The sequence below is a fragment of the Typopeltis vanoorti genome, chromosome 12 (genome assembly GCF_054136105.1).
Source record: "Typopeltis vanoorti isolate ZY-2024b chromosome 12, IOZ_Tvanoo_1.0, whole genome shotgun sequence".
NCBI lineage: Eukaryota > Metazoa > Arthropoda > Arachnida > Uropygi > Thelyphonidae > Typopeltis > Typopeltis vanoorti.
This window is the reverse complement of record NC_143560.1, coordinates 74,504,431-74,521,615: the sequence shown is the minus strand read 5'-3', so window position 1 is coordinate 74,521,615 and position 17,185 is coordinate 74,504,431. Positions and strand designations below refer to the sequence as shown.

Below are 17,185 nucleotides of genomic sequence, written 5' to 3'. Positions count from 1 at the left end.
TTACAATTAAAGGGCCGGTATGTGTAGTAGCCGCGATCTACTCAAAAAGAAAAATAAACCCATAAAATGCTATAACTTTCGTATTTAAGTGGTGATATAATTGAGTATTGATTTCTATCAATACTCAATGAAAACAAATCATTCTTATAGATCTCCGAGCTGTTGTTATTTGTTGAGTTGAAGATGCAGGAATCCTGTTTGCCTTTTGCACGAGAGTTTCTACCAATCCCATGACATTTTTATGAACATATTGTTGCAAGAAAATGTACCTATTGTTTCTATTATAATGCATCACTTTATAGAAGACAACAGCGATTTGATTTCGCAATAATATGTTAACCAAGGAAGATAGGCAATTCGAATCTATCCAACTCGACGAAACATTCAGGATGACCTCAGTATTGTGATGCTGAACGCAAACTAATTAATGGTCTCAGTACAAATGTGTATTTCCCAAAAAACAGCTTTTTTGCAGCATTTAGATTAATGAACGATGCATTCAAATATGCAGGAATCTGTGCTGCCAACAATCAAAGCTTTGTGACAGTCTTTTATTTCTCGTGGTTTTTGTTGTGGTGCATCAAACAGATTTAATTATTGTATGATTAAGGGCTATTTGTTGCAAACTGTTGGAAAAACTACCCCTTTCTTAAAATGTTGAACTACGACGGAGTGGCAAATACTTTTTCACTCGACGTATACATACTGAAACTTGAATCCGTTTAAAGAACCAAGGTAGCAAAATAAACTTTATACTTTTTACGCTAAGAAGTCAATGACACAAAGATTCTCAAGGACTAAGTAATGAAAAGATTTTTTTCTTTTTAAGAAAAAAAAAATGTTTGAAAATCAAAACGTGCTTGGGGCTGTTGAAGAAACATTGCTGATAATTATGTGAGGTTTATGAACAAGAAAAGTTTTTTCATCGTTTACTTTTCGTTTCAAAATAACAAACAAATTTCTTCTTTACGAAATACCGGTAACTGCGAAAAAATAGTAGCTCTGTGTGTGTGTGTGTGTGTGTGTGTGTGTGTGTGTGTGTGTGTGTGTGTGTGTGTGTGTGTGTGTGTGTGTGTGTGTGTGTGTGTGTGTGTGTGTGTGTGTGTGTGTGTGTGTGTGTGTTTACAAATAGCAAATTGTATCAATTTATTCTTCGTTCGTTCTGTAACGGATAACTACCATAACAAAACAAACGCAATCGCGAGGATGTGCGCTTATCTCCTTAGCCGATTCCATGGTAATCTTTAAACAGTGTAGTATGATGCTAGCATCGAACTGTAAAATCCTGAAAAATTACTTATCGGGTTTGAAGAAAGTATGCTTCATTCTCACGAGCTAATTATCCAAAGGAGTTGCTCGAGGGATGTGAAGCGGAAGTCAAAGAGCAGCGATTTTTTTTTTCCCCTTGTACTTTTTTTTTTCTCTCTATTTCTCTCCACCGTTATACATTTACTGTTCACGGGGGTCACCATTGGTCGATCGTTAATTTGCAGACGCCGCTGCTCATCGACACTTAAGAGAGCTGAGTGTGCAACTAAGACGGATTCTGCGCATTCAACTAAACAGGCCATCAAGTTTATATATATCGAGTTTCAATATATCGGCTTTCAAGAAAGGTGTAACAGTAGGTTTATTCTATTAAAGAAAAAAAAGAAAGCCTCCCAATTAGAAACCCGGATGCGAATTAGATACACCCAATGAGGCATAATAAGAAACGCAATTTAAGAAGGGGGGAAAAAAGAAGAAAGAATACCTGACTTTTTTGCACGGAAACTATCGTGAGGAGGTATCCTATGAACTGATGGCACAAGACGAACACGAGGAAGAATGCTGTTATCCCTGTTGATGTTCTCAATTGTAGAACGCAAGGCCTCCTCCAATTCGTTGTGGTCGCTGTCGAAAAGAGAACCTGAAAGCAAAAACAGAGATTGAATATTATCGTTGAATCCATCGATAGGAGAACAAGTGGCTTAGATTTCTATCTCTATATAACAATCACTATTGAGTCATACCATTTCTCTCTCTCTCTCTCTCTCTCTCTCTCTCTCTCTCTCTTTCTTTCTGTTTTGTTAGTAGGCGACACTGTGATGTGAAATATACTTCAGGCAAATATTTCGGTGTATTATTTTTTATTAAATTTTTATTTTTATTTCATCCTCAAGAAGTGATAGATACGTACATTTCCATTATCATTATGCATAAAAGTAATAAGGCAAGAAAGGCGCTGTCGTCTTTAAATGCAATGATAAAACCAAGTGTCTTGATGACAAAACAGTGATGATGACCTCAACATGAGGAAGATAATTTTTTTGTCATTTTATTCACTATGCCTGGATACGACTGACGTTACTATTCGTTTCAATAAAATTTTGATATGATAAAACTGAATTTTTACTTAATCTTTCCATATTTTTTATATCTCCTTAAACACTACATAACTTTTATATTATTCTAACTATTTAACGTGTTCTAACTTAGACTTGCATGCGGATGTTCTTGTTTTCCAAACCGTTGCTAAGATGCTTTCACAGATAAATGTTGATCATATCCAATTCAGGTGAACAACAGAAATACTAACGATAGTTATAGATAAACGAAGTTTATCAGAAAATAAAAGTGATGTGATTTTGCTGACAAATAAAAGATCTTCAAGTTATTCTTTTTCTATACACTTCTTATTCTGGATAACAATCTCATCTTTTGAAAGATCTTTCGCAATCATTCATTCATTTTCAATCTTTTACAATCTTTCGTTAATTTTCAATCTTTTACAATCTTTCGTTCATTTATAATGTTTTACAATCTTTCGTTCATTTTCAATCTTTTACAATCTTTTGTTCATTTATGATGTTTTACAATCTTTCGTTCATTTTCAATCTTTTACAATCTTTCGTTCATTTGTAATGTTTTACAATCTTTTGTTCATTTTCAATCTTTTACAATCTTTCGTTCATTTATAATGTTTCACAATCTTTCGTTCATTTTCAATCTTTTACAATCTTTCATTCATTTTCAATCTTTTACAATCTTTCGTTAATTTATAATGTTTTACAATCTTTTGTTCATTTTCAATCTTTTACAATCTTTTGTTCATTTGTGATGTTTTACAATCTTTTGTTCATTTTCAATCTTTTACAATCTTTCGTTCATTTATAATGTTTCACAATCTTTCGTTCATTTTCAATCTTTTACAATCTTTCATTCATTTTCAATCTTTTACAATCTTTCGTTAATTTATAATGTTTTACAATCTTTTGTTCATTTTCAATCTTTTACAATCTTTCGTTCATTTATAATGTTTTACAATCTTTTGTTCATTTTCAATCTTTTACAATCTTTCGTTCATTTATAATGTTTCACAATCTTTCGTTCATTTTCAATCTTTTACAATCTTTCATTCATTTTCAATCTTTTACAATCTTTCGTTAATTTATAATGTTTTACAATCTTTTGTTCATTTTCAATCTTTTACAATCTTTTGTTCATTTGTGATGTTTTACAATCTTTCGTTCATTTTCAATCTTTTACAATCTTTCGTTCATTTATAATGTTTAACAATCTTTTGTTCATTTATGATGTTTTACAATCTTTTGTTCATTTTCAATATTTTACAATATTTTCTTCATTTCCAATCTTTCGCAGTTATTTTTCGAGATCATTCGCTTTTCATTTCGATATGTCATTACAAATATTGATAAACATGTATGTGCCTTTAAGACCCGCATTAAATAGTTTGTAGTTAAAACATACTTTTGTTGTGTCTGATTTAATTAAAAATGTCGCACACCATTGCATCAAAACCATTTGGTAAAATATTAACACAGATGAAAAATGGATAACGAGTTAACTGCAATTGTTGAAAGTATCATTAATTTCAATTATTTAAATTAAATTCTAAATATTATCATGCTGTAATTCATTATATTTAATAATAAACATCCAGTGAATATTCGAAAGTACAAAGAACATTCGAAATAATCATTTCAAGTCATATTTGGTTTAAATCATTATAGGAATGACCAATAGTTAATCACAGATTTTATTTGCAATTTAACTTTGAGACATAAATTGAAAACAAAATAGTTTCAACATCAAAACAGCAAGAATTTTTTTTAAACAATTCCTTCGAAGATTGCTGAAAACGACGAAAAAAAAAACATAGTAGACAGTGGAACGTAAGGGAACCTAAGTCGAAACAAGCTGATCATTAGCGTTTACTACAGAAAAGGAAGCTGAGAAATGGTATCAAATATAAAGAAGAAAGAGAAACACGCACAAAAAATATGACGAAGTCGAAATTGTACAAGAAACGGAATGCTCCACGAAAATCCTTTGATTGCTGCAAATGAAAAAGAAGCAAAAAGCACTTTATATTTAAGAGACATTAAAAAAATATCTGCGCCTTTCCAAAAGAGAAAGATGATCATGTTCACTCGGAGAAAAAAGAAATACCACTCGTCAACATTGCTCGTTTTAAGACTTTTTTTTTTCCAACTTTGATGCTCATTTTAGAAGGTTATCTATTGGCAAGCCTTCTCGTTTGCAGTGATGAACATCAACAAGCATCAATTCATATTTAGCTAAAAATAGATGGCGTGGAAAGCAATATGTTAAGAACTAAGAGACCTTTTTTATCTTATTATGCTAACGGAACAGCATAACTCTGAATGGGTCGCGTTGTAAACTGTGTATTTTGAAAATTCCAGTTTATTTCTTATAACACGTTGTTCTTGGTAGCATTCTTTAGGATGACACTTTTTTTTTCGGAAGGCTTTCATCCCTCGTCAGGAATGTTAGTCCGTCTTCTATATATTCGTTGCGTCACAATTAAACGAAAATATTTTAAAAAATGTAAACATCACTTCCACGTGACCATATTTCAAAATATCGAAAATAATATTTTCGTTATTTTGAAATACTGAAGCTACGGCTCGAGCATTTTATATGAGTAATTCAACCTTTGGGTACATCGATACCTTCACATTAAGTTAAATGCACCTATCAGATTCCTTACCGATCTATCCACGAAACGGTAACTTCCCCAAAGTGCTTACAACTCCACGAAATAGAAATACACCACTCAATGCTCCGGTCACGTCTTTTCCATGCATCAAGTGAGACGACACTTGGCATTGAGTAGGCTGATGAATGGACTTGCACTTACCGGCTCGATCGAAGAAGGCCATCAGGAAAGAATCGGTGTAATCCTGACACCGATCTTTGGTTGCTGAAAGGCTAAAAACACTCACAAGTGCATCTCTGGTTAACAGAATTAATCCTGTAGCTCAAGACGACTTCGATCAGTCGTTTTGCCACTTTAAGGAATGTGAACGTATTTGTTCTGTTATTATCACTCTGAAATTTGAGGGGTTTTTTTCAACAAAAACATAGAGTTTTTATTTCAATTCGCTTTGCTAATAAGTTGACAGAAGCAAAGAATGAACTCAATCTTCCATCAGATAATTATACCAAATTCAAAGATTGTTGTTGAAAAGTATTGATCAACAATAGACGGCGCCAGTGGTCGTGTGCCAGAAATGCATATACTTTTTATATATGGATTCTGTTTATTAGGATACGTCAAGGCGAGAGATCGTTTTGTGCTTTTCGGGCTGGACTAAGTACATGTGAAATGCTTAGAACAGCTAAAAAAAAAGGTTAGTAGAAATGACACTAAAGAGTTGTTTATGTGTGGAAAGTGCGCTAAAAGCAGTCAACGTACGATAATACCGAAGTAGAAGAAGTTGTTTTGGAGCCTACCAAGACCTGTTCCCTTGGCAACTGTGACGTTGTTATTGCCAAAGATGGTGAGACATACGACAACTTCTACTTACAGCTTGCATTGTTCTCGGCCGAAAAACCTGCCCGTCTAATACCACCCTGTATGTGTGGCGTCGTTGTGAAGTGAACTGCGGCATTACGGCATCATGTCGGAAGCCAGGCGGGGGAAGTAATAATTCACTGGATATTCTGTTGACATTGCAACGACCTACATAAGCTATTCGCACGTCAACGGGAGAAATTAAAGTCTTATTTAGAAGGCTACAGTTGATTTGCTTACGGAAATTTTGCAGGTCTGTCACAGTTATGGGTAAGATGGCTTGCAATTCAGGATTTTGTTGTTTCTGCTCCTGGAAGTCATGTGATTGACAAGCAATACATTACGGAGAGAACTCTTAGGAGAAAGACCAAGGTGTGGGTGTGAGAGAGAATAATAAAAAACAATAAAGATAGATGAAGAATACTCGCCTAAAATGAAAGAGGAAGAATTTGGAAACAAAAGACTTTTGAAATCCTTATCAACAACTCATTAATCAAAAGAAGAACGATCTACTAGTAAAGCAGTGGAGTGCGCGCATCCCAATGTCACTGGTGTGGCGTCTTCCCATGCGATGTTAAAGGAGGTGAGGCCTACAACGTGTTTGTCACCAGACGAAAAGAAGCGATGACATAGAGGGTGGGGTTTCAATCACTCATTCCACAGTTCCGCTAAAGCATGCGTACGTCCTTTAATGTTCTGTGCCAACAAAGTTCACTTAACACCTAACAGTGGCTTAAATATCCTTTAGTAGCTGAATGTTTCCGATTAAGAAAGGTTACACGATGAAATACAAAGCGGGAAATCATGACCAACCGCGGAACATATTAGGTTCTGTTCCCATGGTATCGTGTGCTGTGTGGAAAGGACATCGACAGCGTATGGAAAACATCAGAAATGGTACAATGTCGAAATATATTCTTACACTTCAAAGAATGAATAGAGGAGGAGGGAAATGGATGTGTAATTAATCTCATCAAGCAAGAGACTCGTAAGAAAAGGGTGATGTGGAAGGAATATCGTGTGCACAAGGATGATGTCTGTTAAAAAAATTATAAGTAGCATACCACAAGAGTTACGATTATATGGAAAGCAATGCCTGAGTATGAAAAGAAACTTGCTCTACGAGATAAAGACAACCCAAACGAATTCTATCGTTATGATGCAACTAAAAGAAAGGATGAATATGAAAGAATACTCTTCTAAATACAGATGATGTGAGGGTAATAGATGCAGAAGAGGTTGTTCAATTAATGAGTGCCCATTTTGTTAAAAGCCATCAACCTGGTGAACGTAACATTGAGCTCGTTGCTACCTCTTCACTAGATGAAGAAACTGAGGTGTATGAGGACAAGGTAGTAGAGCTGTTGCACAATCTGAATAAGTAGTCTGCAATAGAAACTGATGGAATATCTGCACTTGTGCTAAAAGGGTGTTCAAGCTGAACTGTCCATTCCTCTGATCAGGCTGTATAATTTGAGTCTCAGAAGGAAGATTCCACAGGAGTGGAAAGAATGTACGCACAACCAAACAGTATTTCAGGAAGGCTGGTGAAGATTTTGGAAAGGTTGGTCAGGGCTCGCATTCAGAAATGGGGTGACAAAGAATCTCTATTTTGCAATGAACGGCATGGGTTTACTAGGTCATATTTGAAAGGATATTCGTGTGTGAGCAACTTACAATTAATAATAAACTCATCGGTGAATGGATAAACTATGATAATTTTGAACTTTGCTAAGGCTTTTGACAGAATAAAGCATGGAACATACTTGTATAAATTGGAGAATATGGGATTGGATTGTAAAATATTAGCAGATTCGCATATGCAGGATGCAAATCTGCAAGATTTAAGTTAACCAGTGGTGTACTACGTCCGCGCGGTTAGCCTAGTGGCTTTGCGCTTCGCAACCATATGCCTGGGGAAGGCGTGTCCTAGGTTCGATTCCCGTCGGAGACGTGAGGAGCTGAAGGAGCTTCCTCAGCCATAGCCAAGTTAGCCGGTCTTGGGCGCGGGGAGTAGGGTTTTTTCCACCAGTTTATCTGGTGTTTTTCATCCCGCAAGCAGGCAAACCGACCCCGTGAACACATAGGGATACAGCCAAGAATACCTTGAGGCATAGGAGTGACCATTCTATCCTCGTATTTCGGTTACAAAATCCAAGCATGCTTGGAAGGTTGTGGGCCTTAAAGGCCTGTTAAAGCCATTGGGATGGATGGAGTGGTGTACTACAAGGATCAGTGCTTGGTCCACTGTTATTCAATCTGTACTTTAATGATATTGGGAAGGATTTGACATGCGACATTCAATTATTTGCTGATGATGCAAAGATAAATTGAGTAATCAGGAATGCTGCTGATATGCAGTCTTTGCAGAATGATTTGAATAGGCTGGAATTGTGGGCATGGGAAAATAGATGTCAGTTCAATGTCAGTAAATGTAAAGTTATGCCCTTTGATGCGTTGAGGTATTCAACGACGTGTTATATTGGTGGGATTATACTTGAAGAAACTGATCCAGTTGGGGATCTTGTAATAGATAAGAAGTTAAAGTTCAGAACCATGTAGCAAAGATTGCAAATACAACTCAGGGGAAAATAAGGAAGTCGTTTTGCTTCTTTATATCGCTTTGATACGATTTCATCTGGAATACTGTGCGTCTCCTTTCTGCCGGCGATACAGCGGAGAGAGTGTGTGTGTGCAAAGAGGAGCGTTAAAAACGATATAGGTATTATTGACTGCACTCGCTTGCAAACGGAAGCAAGATGATTGCTATGATACAGACCTAACTTCTGAAAGAATTTTATTATAGGATACCAGTAGATGGATGTTTTCATTTTTGGAGGGTGGATGAGAGGACGAGAGAGCATCCATGGAAAATGAAGTTTTGAATGAATGTAGTCAAGACTTCAACGTCCTGAAGTGATGAAATCTAGATTTTCCTACTATGGTGCTGATTGGATGGCTTGTCTTTGGAGGTGATAGCGCAGGTACTGTGAATGAATTCAAGAAATGATGTCCTAAACTTAGGGGATAATTTAATCATAAAAACCACCGCACAACCACGTAATGAATTACCAAATATGGTTCGAACAACGAACCCCATATTCACGAACACGAAAACATGCAATTATTGCAGGTGTTCGCGATTCACAGAATAACTTCTTGGTATTATTATGTACTTGTTACAGACCATATAAAAAGTTGGCATCCCTTATCCGCTCTACCAAAGACCAACCACTTCCCCTAGACCTACGTGGTGTATATCAGGTCCCTTGCAGCTGCAAACTGTCCTACTTTGGCCAAACAGGCAGAACAACAAATATCAGGATTTCAGAACACCAAGACTACATCCGGTTCCACCAGTACAGCCGCTCTGGGCTGGCAGACCATGCCTTAGATACCCACCATAGAATTCGTTGGAAGAAAACAAAAATAATACACCGCAGCAAGTTAAAATACGAAAGATTATTCAAGGAATCATCAGCAGCTCTAAAAAACGTTCCTAACCTCAACAAATTTGGGTGCATGAAACTGCCCCAAATTTGGGAGACTTACATTATGAGAACTTCAGCCCAACTGCCAAGACAACCAAATTAGCCCGCCAGAGGGCACCATTAGGACTTTAGGAACAATATTAGTTTCTTGCTTTCTTCCTCATTTGCTTTTGTTAGTGCCTGCGTGCACATACCATATCTTTATGTTCCTGAAGATGGCAACGTGATGTTGCCGAAATATAGAAGTTATTCATTAAAGTTGCCTTTAATTAATATCCTTTATATGCGTTGTTATTTCCGTAAACCAATTACCAGCTGTAATCTACCTTTCATCACCTACATCACGTCCATCCTGGAGAAGGGGGAGGGTTGTTTGGGAATCATGTATATCACAGAATCCTGAACAGCTACGGCATAGCGAGTGATAAAATGAGGTGACAAAAGTTGCAGAAATTAGCAATTCGTATAGTTGGATTGAAGAACTTGACTTCCGATGCATTAAATGTAAATTGCCTTAGTCTATAGACTGTGTTTATTAACAGCAGGTCTTACAGAAGACTATTTTTATATACTTAAATCGAATTTATGGTAAATTGTGAATAAACTTTTAAGTTTATTGTTCAGATTTTATTTAGGCTTAGTGTATGCACAGACTTAATACAGTAAACAATCGAAATCAGGGAGTTTGTGTAACTAAAATAAAGAATTTGAAATGGCAATGGTTTCCTTTTTTCAGATTCAAGTACATTATCATGAGAATAAGATTTAAAAATAGCCCCAATTTAAACTTTCACTACAAATTTTTTGCTTTCACCAAGTTTTTTACGGGTCTGCCGATGCCATGTTTGTGTGTTTAACGTGGTGTTTGGAATCCATTACACCAGATGGCGAAGAAAATGTTTTACTTGGGAAATTGAACTGCGTGTCCATCTGTTTATGTGCATCTGCGTTCGTTCCAAAGCCCTTTCATTGCATTGCATCTAATGTAGTTCACACTGCCGGCTATTTGCGTGACTACACCATACGAGCGAAATCCAAACATAATCATCTGTTTGAAAAGTTGTTTTACATACTAAATACATTAAAGATGGTTCATCTCTGCTCGAGTCTTTTAAATGTGCATAAAGATGCGTTTAGAAAGGTGTGTTTTGATTTTCACCTAGCAATGTAGTTCTATTATGATTATTAGTCCGTCTGCATGAGTGCCATTCATCACGTGAAACCAGAATATATTTGTATAAAGGCCATTCCCTTACATAAAACATTTACAAATATACCAAGAAGAATTCTTTAACATCCAATTGAAAGTGACTAGATTTGACTCAACAAAAATATATTTATAAGCACTTAGTGAGTTTATTTGGTCATATTTTATTTTATTATTGTATTCTTGGTTTATTTATTTTATGCCTTGCCATTGTTAGCCCATCATAACAATGAATTTAATAGTATTCGAATTATATGCGTGCAAACGATCTCGTGAAGAAATACCAGATCTCGTGACATCTCATATCGTATGTTATAGCATGTGTACATCGCATTTATTATGTCATATTGATCATTGGTTGTAATTATTTTGAATTTCTCGGAGAAACGTGAGCAACAAACTCTCATTTCTCTGAGGAATGCGATGGCATCACGTTTAAAATCTGATGGCATCAGATTCTATTGTATGCTCAAAACCATTCTGCACGGTGACAAAATTTGCATATTTAAAACTGTTTGTAATATTTACACAATAATTCTCCCCAGTGTATAGTCTTTAATTTATTCCATCGATCAGTGTTCAACGTTGTAATAAAATGGACAAATATGGAGGTTCAAAACGTCCAGGCTTCGATCGCATGTTCAAATACCAGACAATATCTTACGCTAGTCTTTCACTATGTGCCATTTTTATTCTTTCTTGAAACAAAAACAAAACTAATGAGACATTCCCCATGGTCTAAATGGCAGGAACAACACGGCGACTATTAAGAGTTATCACACCAGGGATATCCCTTGGGTGAGCGCAGTTCGCTTCCATCGTAATTAAGAAACAGCGAGTCATGTACGAGGAAACATTTCCAACAGCAAAAATGTCTCAAAGGAACCCTGGTAGTGAAGGGACCGGATCTTTTTCTTCCCCAAAAAAACCTAGGTCTGCAAACGTGATACTCATACGAACACAGTAGATCAGAAGCCATTCGTCTTGTAGCGGAAGCGAACATTGACCTTTCGTCTTCCTCCAATTTTATTGTTTTTTAAGTAGAAAAAAAAACAACAAATGGCGCGTGCCCGTAACATAAATCCATTCTCGTGAGTTATTAATATTAACCCAATACGTGTCTGTTCCATTTTCCTATCAGTTATTTGTTTCTCAGATATGTGTTTACTATAAAGTAGGCCAAAACAATGCACTTCCCTGATAGTTGATTAGTAGCCGAAAGTGGACGCCCTCTACAGGTAAATTTTGTAGTTAAAATTAATTTTCAGTCATTCATGTTTTTTTTCGTATTTTTTCCATCCTTTCTTTTTTAATTAAGCAATTTCGAAACGGCTGAAGAATTTACCGCTTACCTGTTGTGGCCACTGACTAGATACGATCGCCCCACTCCCTATCTAAGACGTATACATCTTGCTCTCTTATTTTAAAAAAAATATAAAATAAACAGAAGAAGAAGAAGAAGTAGCAACATCGATTACTGGGTAGGCTATGCTCAGTGCAGTACACGCATAAGTTTTATTCCCACTACCGTAAGCTAATTTATTAGATGATAGTAAACATCTGGTTAGCATAAATGGTGACGGCAGCAGTGAATTAGATACGGTCCGCTAACAAATGGCTGCTCGGCTAATTTAATCTTACTTCAAATTCACAAATTAAATAATGCGTGGGTGCAAAATTAACAAAATGTTTTTTTTTTCTTTGCATTTGTTGAATTTTAAAGCAGGATCTCGTTTATTATAAAAATGATAGAATAATTGGATTAGCTTGTAATAATCAGAATCAATACTTGTGGACACACATACATTTATTTATAACTAAGTAATAGCTGCATACATATATGTGTAGAAATACATCACATAATTACAACTGAATAATTAATGTTTAGAATGCATATAAAATAAAGTTTACTTTTATTATTAAAATACATTTTTGCAATAAAATTAATAATTTTATTCATTGCCGATCACTAATCTTATGAAACCGTGCAATATTTATAATTTATGGAATTATATTGATTTGATTACTGCTCTAACCCTTGGCTCTTCCACTTTTCTTTTCACTCCCATTAAAACTCAACCTATGGCAGCTATTTGCAGAAAAAATATGGTGTTTTTTCACCAAGAACTAATATTAAAAAAATAAAACATTTTTATGTGACTCCACTCACGAAAAGTTGTAAGCCTATATAGTACATTAAAGCCTAGGTAGGCTAATAATGTTTTTCTATTTTATTATTAATTTTAATTTTATTTTTTTATTTTATTCATTTATATCCGAATATACTCAATCATGCGTTTAAAATGTCAATAGAGGTAAAGGATGAAATTTAGCGTAGAACATATGTAGTCTTGATGCTTCATCCTCTGCTATGAGAAAAAGAAAAAAACAAGGTACAATTTGTAAGACCAACGAAACTGCTGAAATATTATTTCATTTCTATTTTCGTCCTTTCATTGTTCCTCGCAGCCTTAAATGAGTCATAATCGATAGCGCACATTCCGATCTATATGAAAAGGAGATGATATATATTACTAGCAGTTGTTGATGACTCATACTTACTCTATTTTCGATTTAGCACAGCGATATTTAGTCGACACATATTTCGGTTTGGATCAATGAAGAAAACCTTAATATGAATGTCGATATACAATGTTTACTAAATGGAAAAGCGAAAATCTCGCTTTCCACAGTTTGCTAATCTCTAATTTATGCGCAAATTATATAAGATCAAATATATTATCTCAGTTATTCTATAAATAAACAAGTTGTTTTTACGTATCTAACAATAATCGAGAATTGCAAAAAAATCAATGGTTTCCTTTAAAGAGAAAATGTGCGAAACAATGGTTGGCGTCTGGCGAAGAGAAAGAAGTGTTTACCTCAACCAAATCTACTCTAAAGATATTTTTTCGTTACTCAGAGAAAAAAAAAGTTAAAGAGAAAATAAAAAAAACGATTACAAACTGCAAAAATCCGATACGCTGAATGTACGAGATGTTCTTAATGTTATGAGATTAAAAATAGAAGCGAAGTTGGATTTAGGAAGCGCGCCTTAAAACAGTGAAATTGTATCGAAAATAAGCTCATTTGAAATCAATTTAAAGGCTCCAATTGGGCTAAGTAGAGATCCCCAGGAAAGAAGTAACTCGGATTCTTTATTGGACAATAATAATCTACAAGGCCCTTCCATTTATTTGTTTCTTTCTTTCTTTTTTCTACCGCTATACTCGGCTTTAGTCTTTCAGTATTTTTTTTTTGTTTCTTTCTTTTCCTTATATAGATAGATTAGACTTTCTCTGTCTATCTATTTGTTTAACTGTTCCATTCTGTTTCTCCTTCTTTAAAAACGAAGGATACAAGAAAAGACAAGCTCTTATTCACACGCCTTAATTTGCTCTTCAAATCTTTCCTCACGCCAGTTTTTTTTTCTGCTATTTCCCCCCCCACTGGCTCTTTCCTTTTGTAATTATCAGCTATTCATTCTAAAATTAATTTAAAAAAATCTTCCTATTAAGAAAGCATCTTAAAAGCACTTGGTATTAAAAGGTTTTAATGAAAGAAAAGGATAAAAGTGTTCATGCATTATATTCAAATGAAAAAATAAATAAAGAAAGTAACCTTTGCTCTATTTCAAAAGATCTAAAAATATATTATATAGGCATAACTTAGAATATAATATATAATTAACTAATAGAATAAAACCTAATGCATTTAGTCATCGGTTGCCTGGGTATTGCAGTCTTAAAAACGATTTGCCAAGATCTTAAACCTTTTTTAATTAAGGATTTTATTCTTACGAACGATTGGTTCTCTTCCGAGGCCAGACAGACACTTATGAACGTTTATGCTGAAAGCATTTACTTATATTTACTTTATATGAATTGAATAGCAAAAATTAAATTAAAATGTCGAACATATGGGTTAACGTCTTTTTAGAGAGGAGATGGAGTTTCGTAATTGGGAAATACGAAGTGACCTCATCACAAAGGTTACGTAATCGTTGTTATGCTATCGATGAGTTTTTGAAGCTATTTTGAAGTGTTTTTTGTTTGTTTGTTTTGTAATGATGGAAGCATTTGTTTGGTTGTACTTCAAATATGAATGGTAAAATGTTTTAAGAGTTTTCAACCAAATTTACGAAGTGATATTTCAGGATATAGAAATGTTTGATGAACTAAAAAGAAAAACGGATGATTAAGCAATATTCTTGTTATTTTGAATTCACATTCCTTTAAAGTATTCCAAGTTGTTGATGGGAATTTAAAAGAAACTGCTTATAGAGCTGGAAATAGATGCAGATTATAAAATCGGATAAGGAGCTTATTTAGTTCATTCTTGGTCAATTGAAAAAAAAAAAAACCAAAGACAAGCAAATGTTCAAAAAAAAAAAAAGAAAAAAAGAAAGATAAACACGTATTCGAAAGATGTTTAATGGCAAATAAATTTCGTATCTGAATGGCCCTTGACTCCAATAAAGATGGCATTAGTATGTTAGCCTGTCATGGGGAATGAATGGCAACAAAATCATTGAGCAGTGTTGCTACAGATGACTACCGATCGAAATGATCTGTGTAGATGGCTCGTTGGCAAACACAAGGAGTTCTGCTCTTAACTCAAGTAATCTCCATGAAGAGTCCCGAGAAGAAGTAAGAGGATGATAAAATTTTCTTATGCGAAAACTTGTCTGATGTATTGCTGTCCCTATAGGGATAAAGAAGAGCGATGAAGAACGAAACTAGAGAAAGGTATCGTATGAGCTGTGAAAGGTTTAATCTTACGTCAGAGGAGAAAGGGAATGCACGTGCTAAATCCATGGCAACTTATCCACACGTTGTAACTACCTTGATATAAACATCATTAAAATACTCGTGTTTTTGGTGGTCTTTTAGAAGGAATAAATAAAAGCGAACTTTTTCAGTACACACACGCGCGCTCTCTGGAGCTAATGTGAGGTGCGAAGGGCTACTTTTTTCCCCAAAAAATCTTTTCCACCAGGGTTTTCTCTGTGACAGTAGAATCGTGCAAGCACTCGAACGTCAGGATAGAGTCTCAAATCCTCCAATAACCTCCCTACTTTACTTCCAACAGCAAAAGAGGATTACATAAAAAGTCCTGACAACAAAAATATGTTCCAATCTCTGTCGAATGGAGTAAAGAATTTATTGGATGGTTCTTCATCGGATACATGCTGTGCCTGTAGGAGGTGAGTGTCACCTACAATAAAAGAAATATGTAGGATTTTTTCCCTCTTCGGTTGACACTTTCGATTGTAATAAGCGCGCATGTGTGCAAACTAGTACGTATAAACGCATCTAAGTCAAGTGTTTTCCATCAAGATTACTTGCAAAGGAGATTGGCTAAGTGAGCTGGTGTTCATCTTTTCAATATGACAAATTAAAAAAGCATCTAAATAAATAATAAATGATTTTATGTATAGAAAGATGATGATTGGTAGGTTGGTTCTCATCACAACAGGATCGTCACAGTGATAAGCCAGGTGTGTTATTCCTGTCAATTCCACGTGTTCTCTGGTCGGTTATTCTTTTTAAAAAGGGAGAAAAATCCCTCAATTTCCGGGAGGGGAACCCTTCCGGAAATTGAGGCTTATTTGTAGGTTACACGTGTTATTACTTTTAAGGTTTAATGACTTAACCGAACACAAACAGGTAAAAGATACAATAAATTATCGATATTTCGCCTCCAATTATTTAAGTATTCCCAAGATTAGAGTTGCGATAAACCTATTAAGCCTTCTAAGTAAGATGATGTTGCAGAATAATAATAATGGTGATGATGTAAACAAATTGTAAATTCACTTGTCCAACAGTATACAAAAATGAAACTAAACTGAGTTCTAAAATAAAACATACATAATAAACATCGCTCTATACTTTCTTTTTTATAAATGGAGTCTTTTATAAATTCTGCATGGTTCCTAGCCAATTGATGTTTACAATTTGATCAACAATGATCATATATTCATTGATAAGAAAACACTGTCCATTACGGGAAACACACATCGTAATATAGGATGAGCTACCGTAACTCACCCTGTATTGACGATGTAAAACTGGGTTTTAATCTCTTTAGGATGAGAAAAACAACAAGAAGATTTTGAAACGAAGATGAATTAAATAGTCTCATAAGACGGCAGCAAAGTGCCTTTTTGCCAGAAACTCGAGTTCCTCAGTTCTCAAACAAACAAATCATCAGAAGAACACACGCAACTAACACACACACTTATCATAAGCTGGCCTCGTAGTTTCAGTTCATAATCTCTAATCATTCTAACTTTAATCATTGCATTAAAATTCTTGTATTCATTGTTTTGATGCTTATATTTGAGAATTGAGTTTTAGTGTTTGTCTAAAATAGATGATAATTAGTCAGTTTATTAATCAGATGATAATATGGCTGCTTTTATAGGTGCTATCTCTCCCAGTGGTTTGTATGAATCCTTAAAATCACGAGAAGTTGTTTTACTTGAAAGTATTTCCGGTGATTTGGGAGCAGTCCCTCATATTTGAATGTGCGTTTTTGCTGTTTTCAGACCCTGAATTCGAAGTCTGCTCTTTCCTTTCCATTAATTTCGTACGTTCAAAACGGCATTTATTTTCTATCTAATTTCTTTGTTTGCTCAGTTAAATACGATTTTATTTGTTA

General features: G+C 34.9%; 1 protein-coding gene across 1 annotated transcript in view; it reads right to left on the bottom strand.

Moving 5' to 3' along the window:
- Positions 1-17,185, bottom strand: part of LOC150100892 (glutamate receptor ionotropic, kainate 2-like) — a 73,703-nt gene that overhangs the window by 52,636 nt on the left and 3,882 nt on the right. Inside the window, exon 2 of the mRNA XM_090402070.1 lies at positions 1,754-1,909. Within this exon, the coding sequence (XP_090258196.1) occupies positions 1,754-1,909 (156 nt within the window). The remainder of the gene's footprint in view (positions 1-1,753; positions 1,910-17,185) is intronic.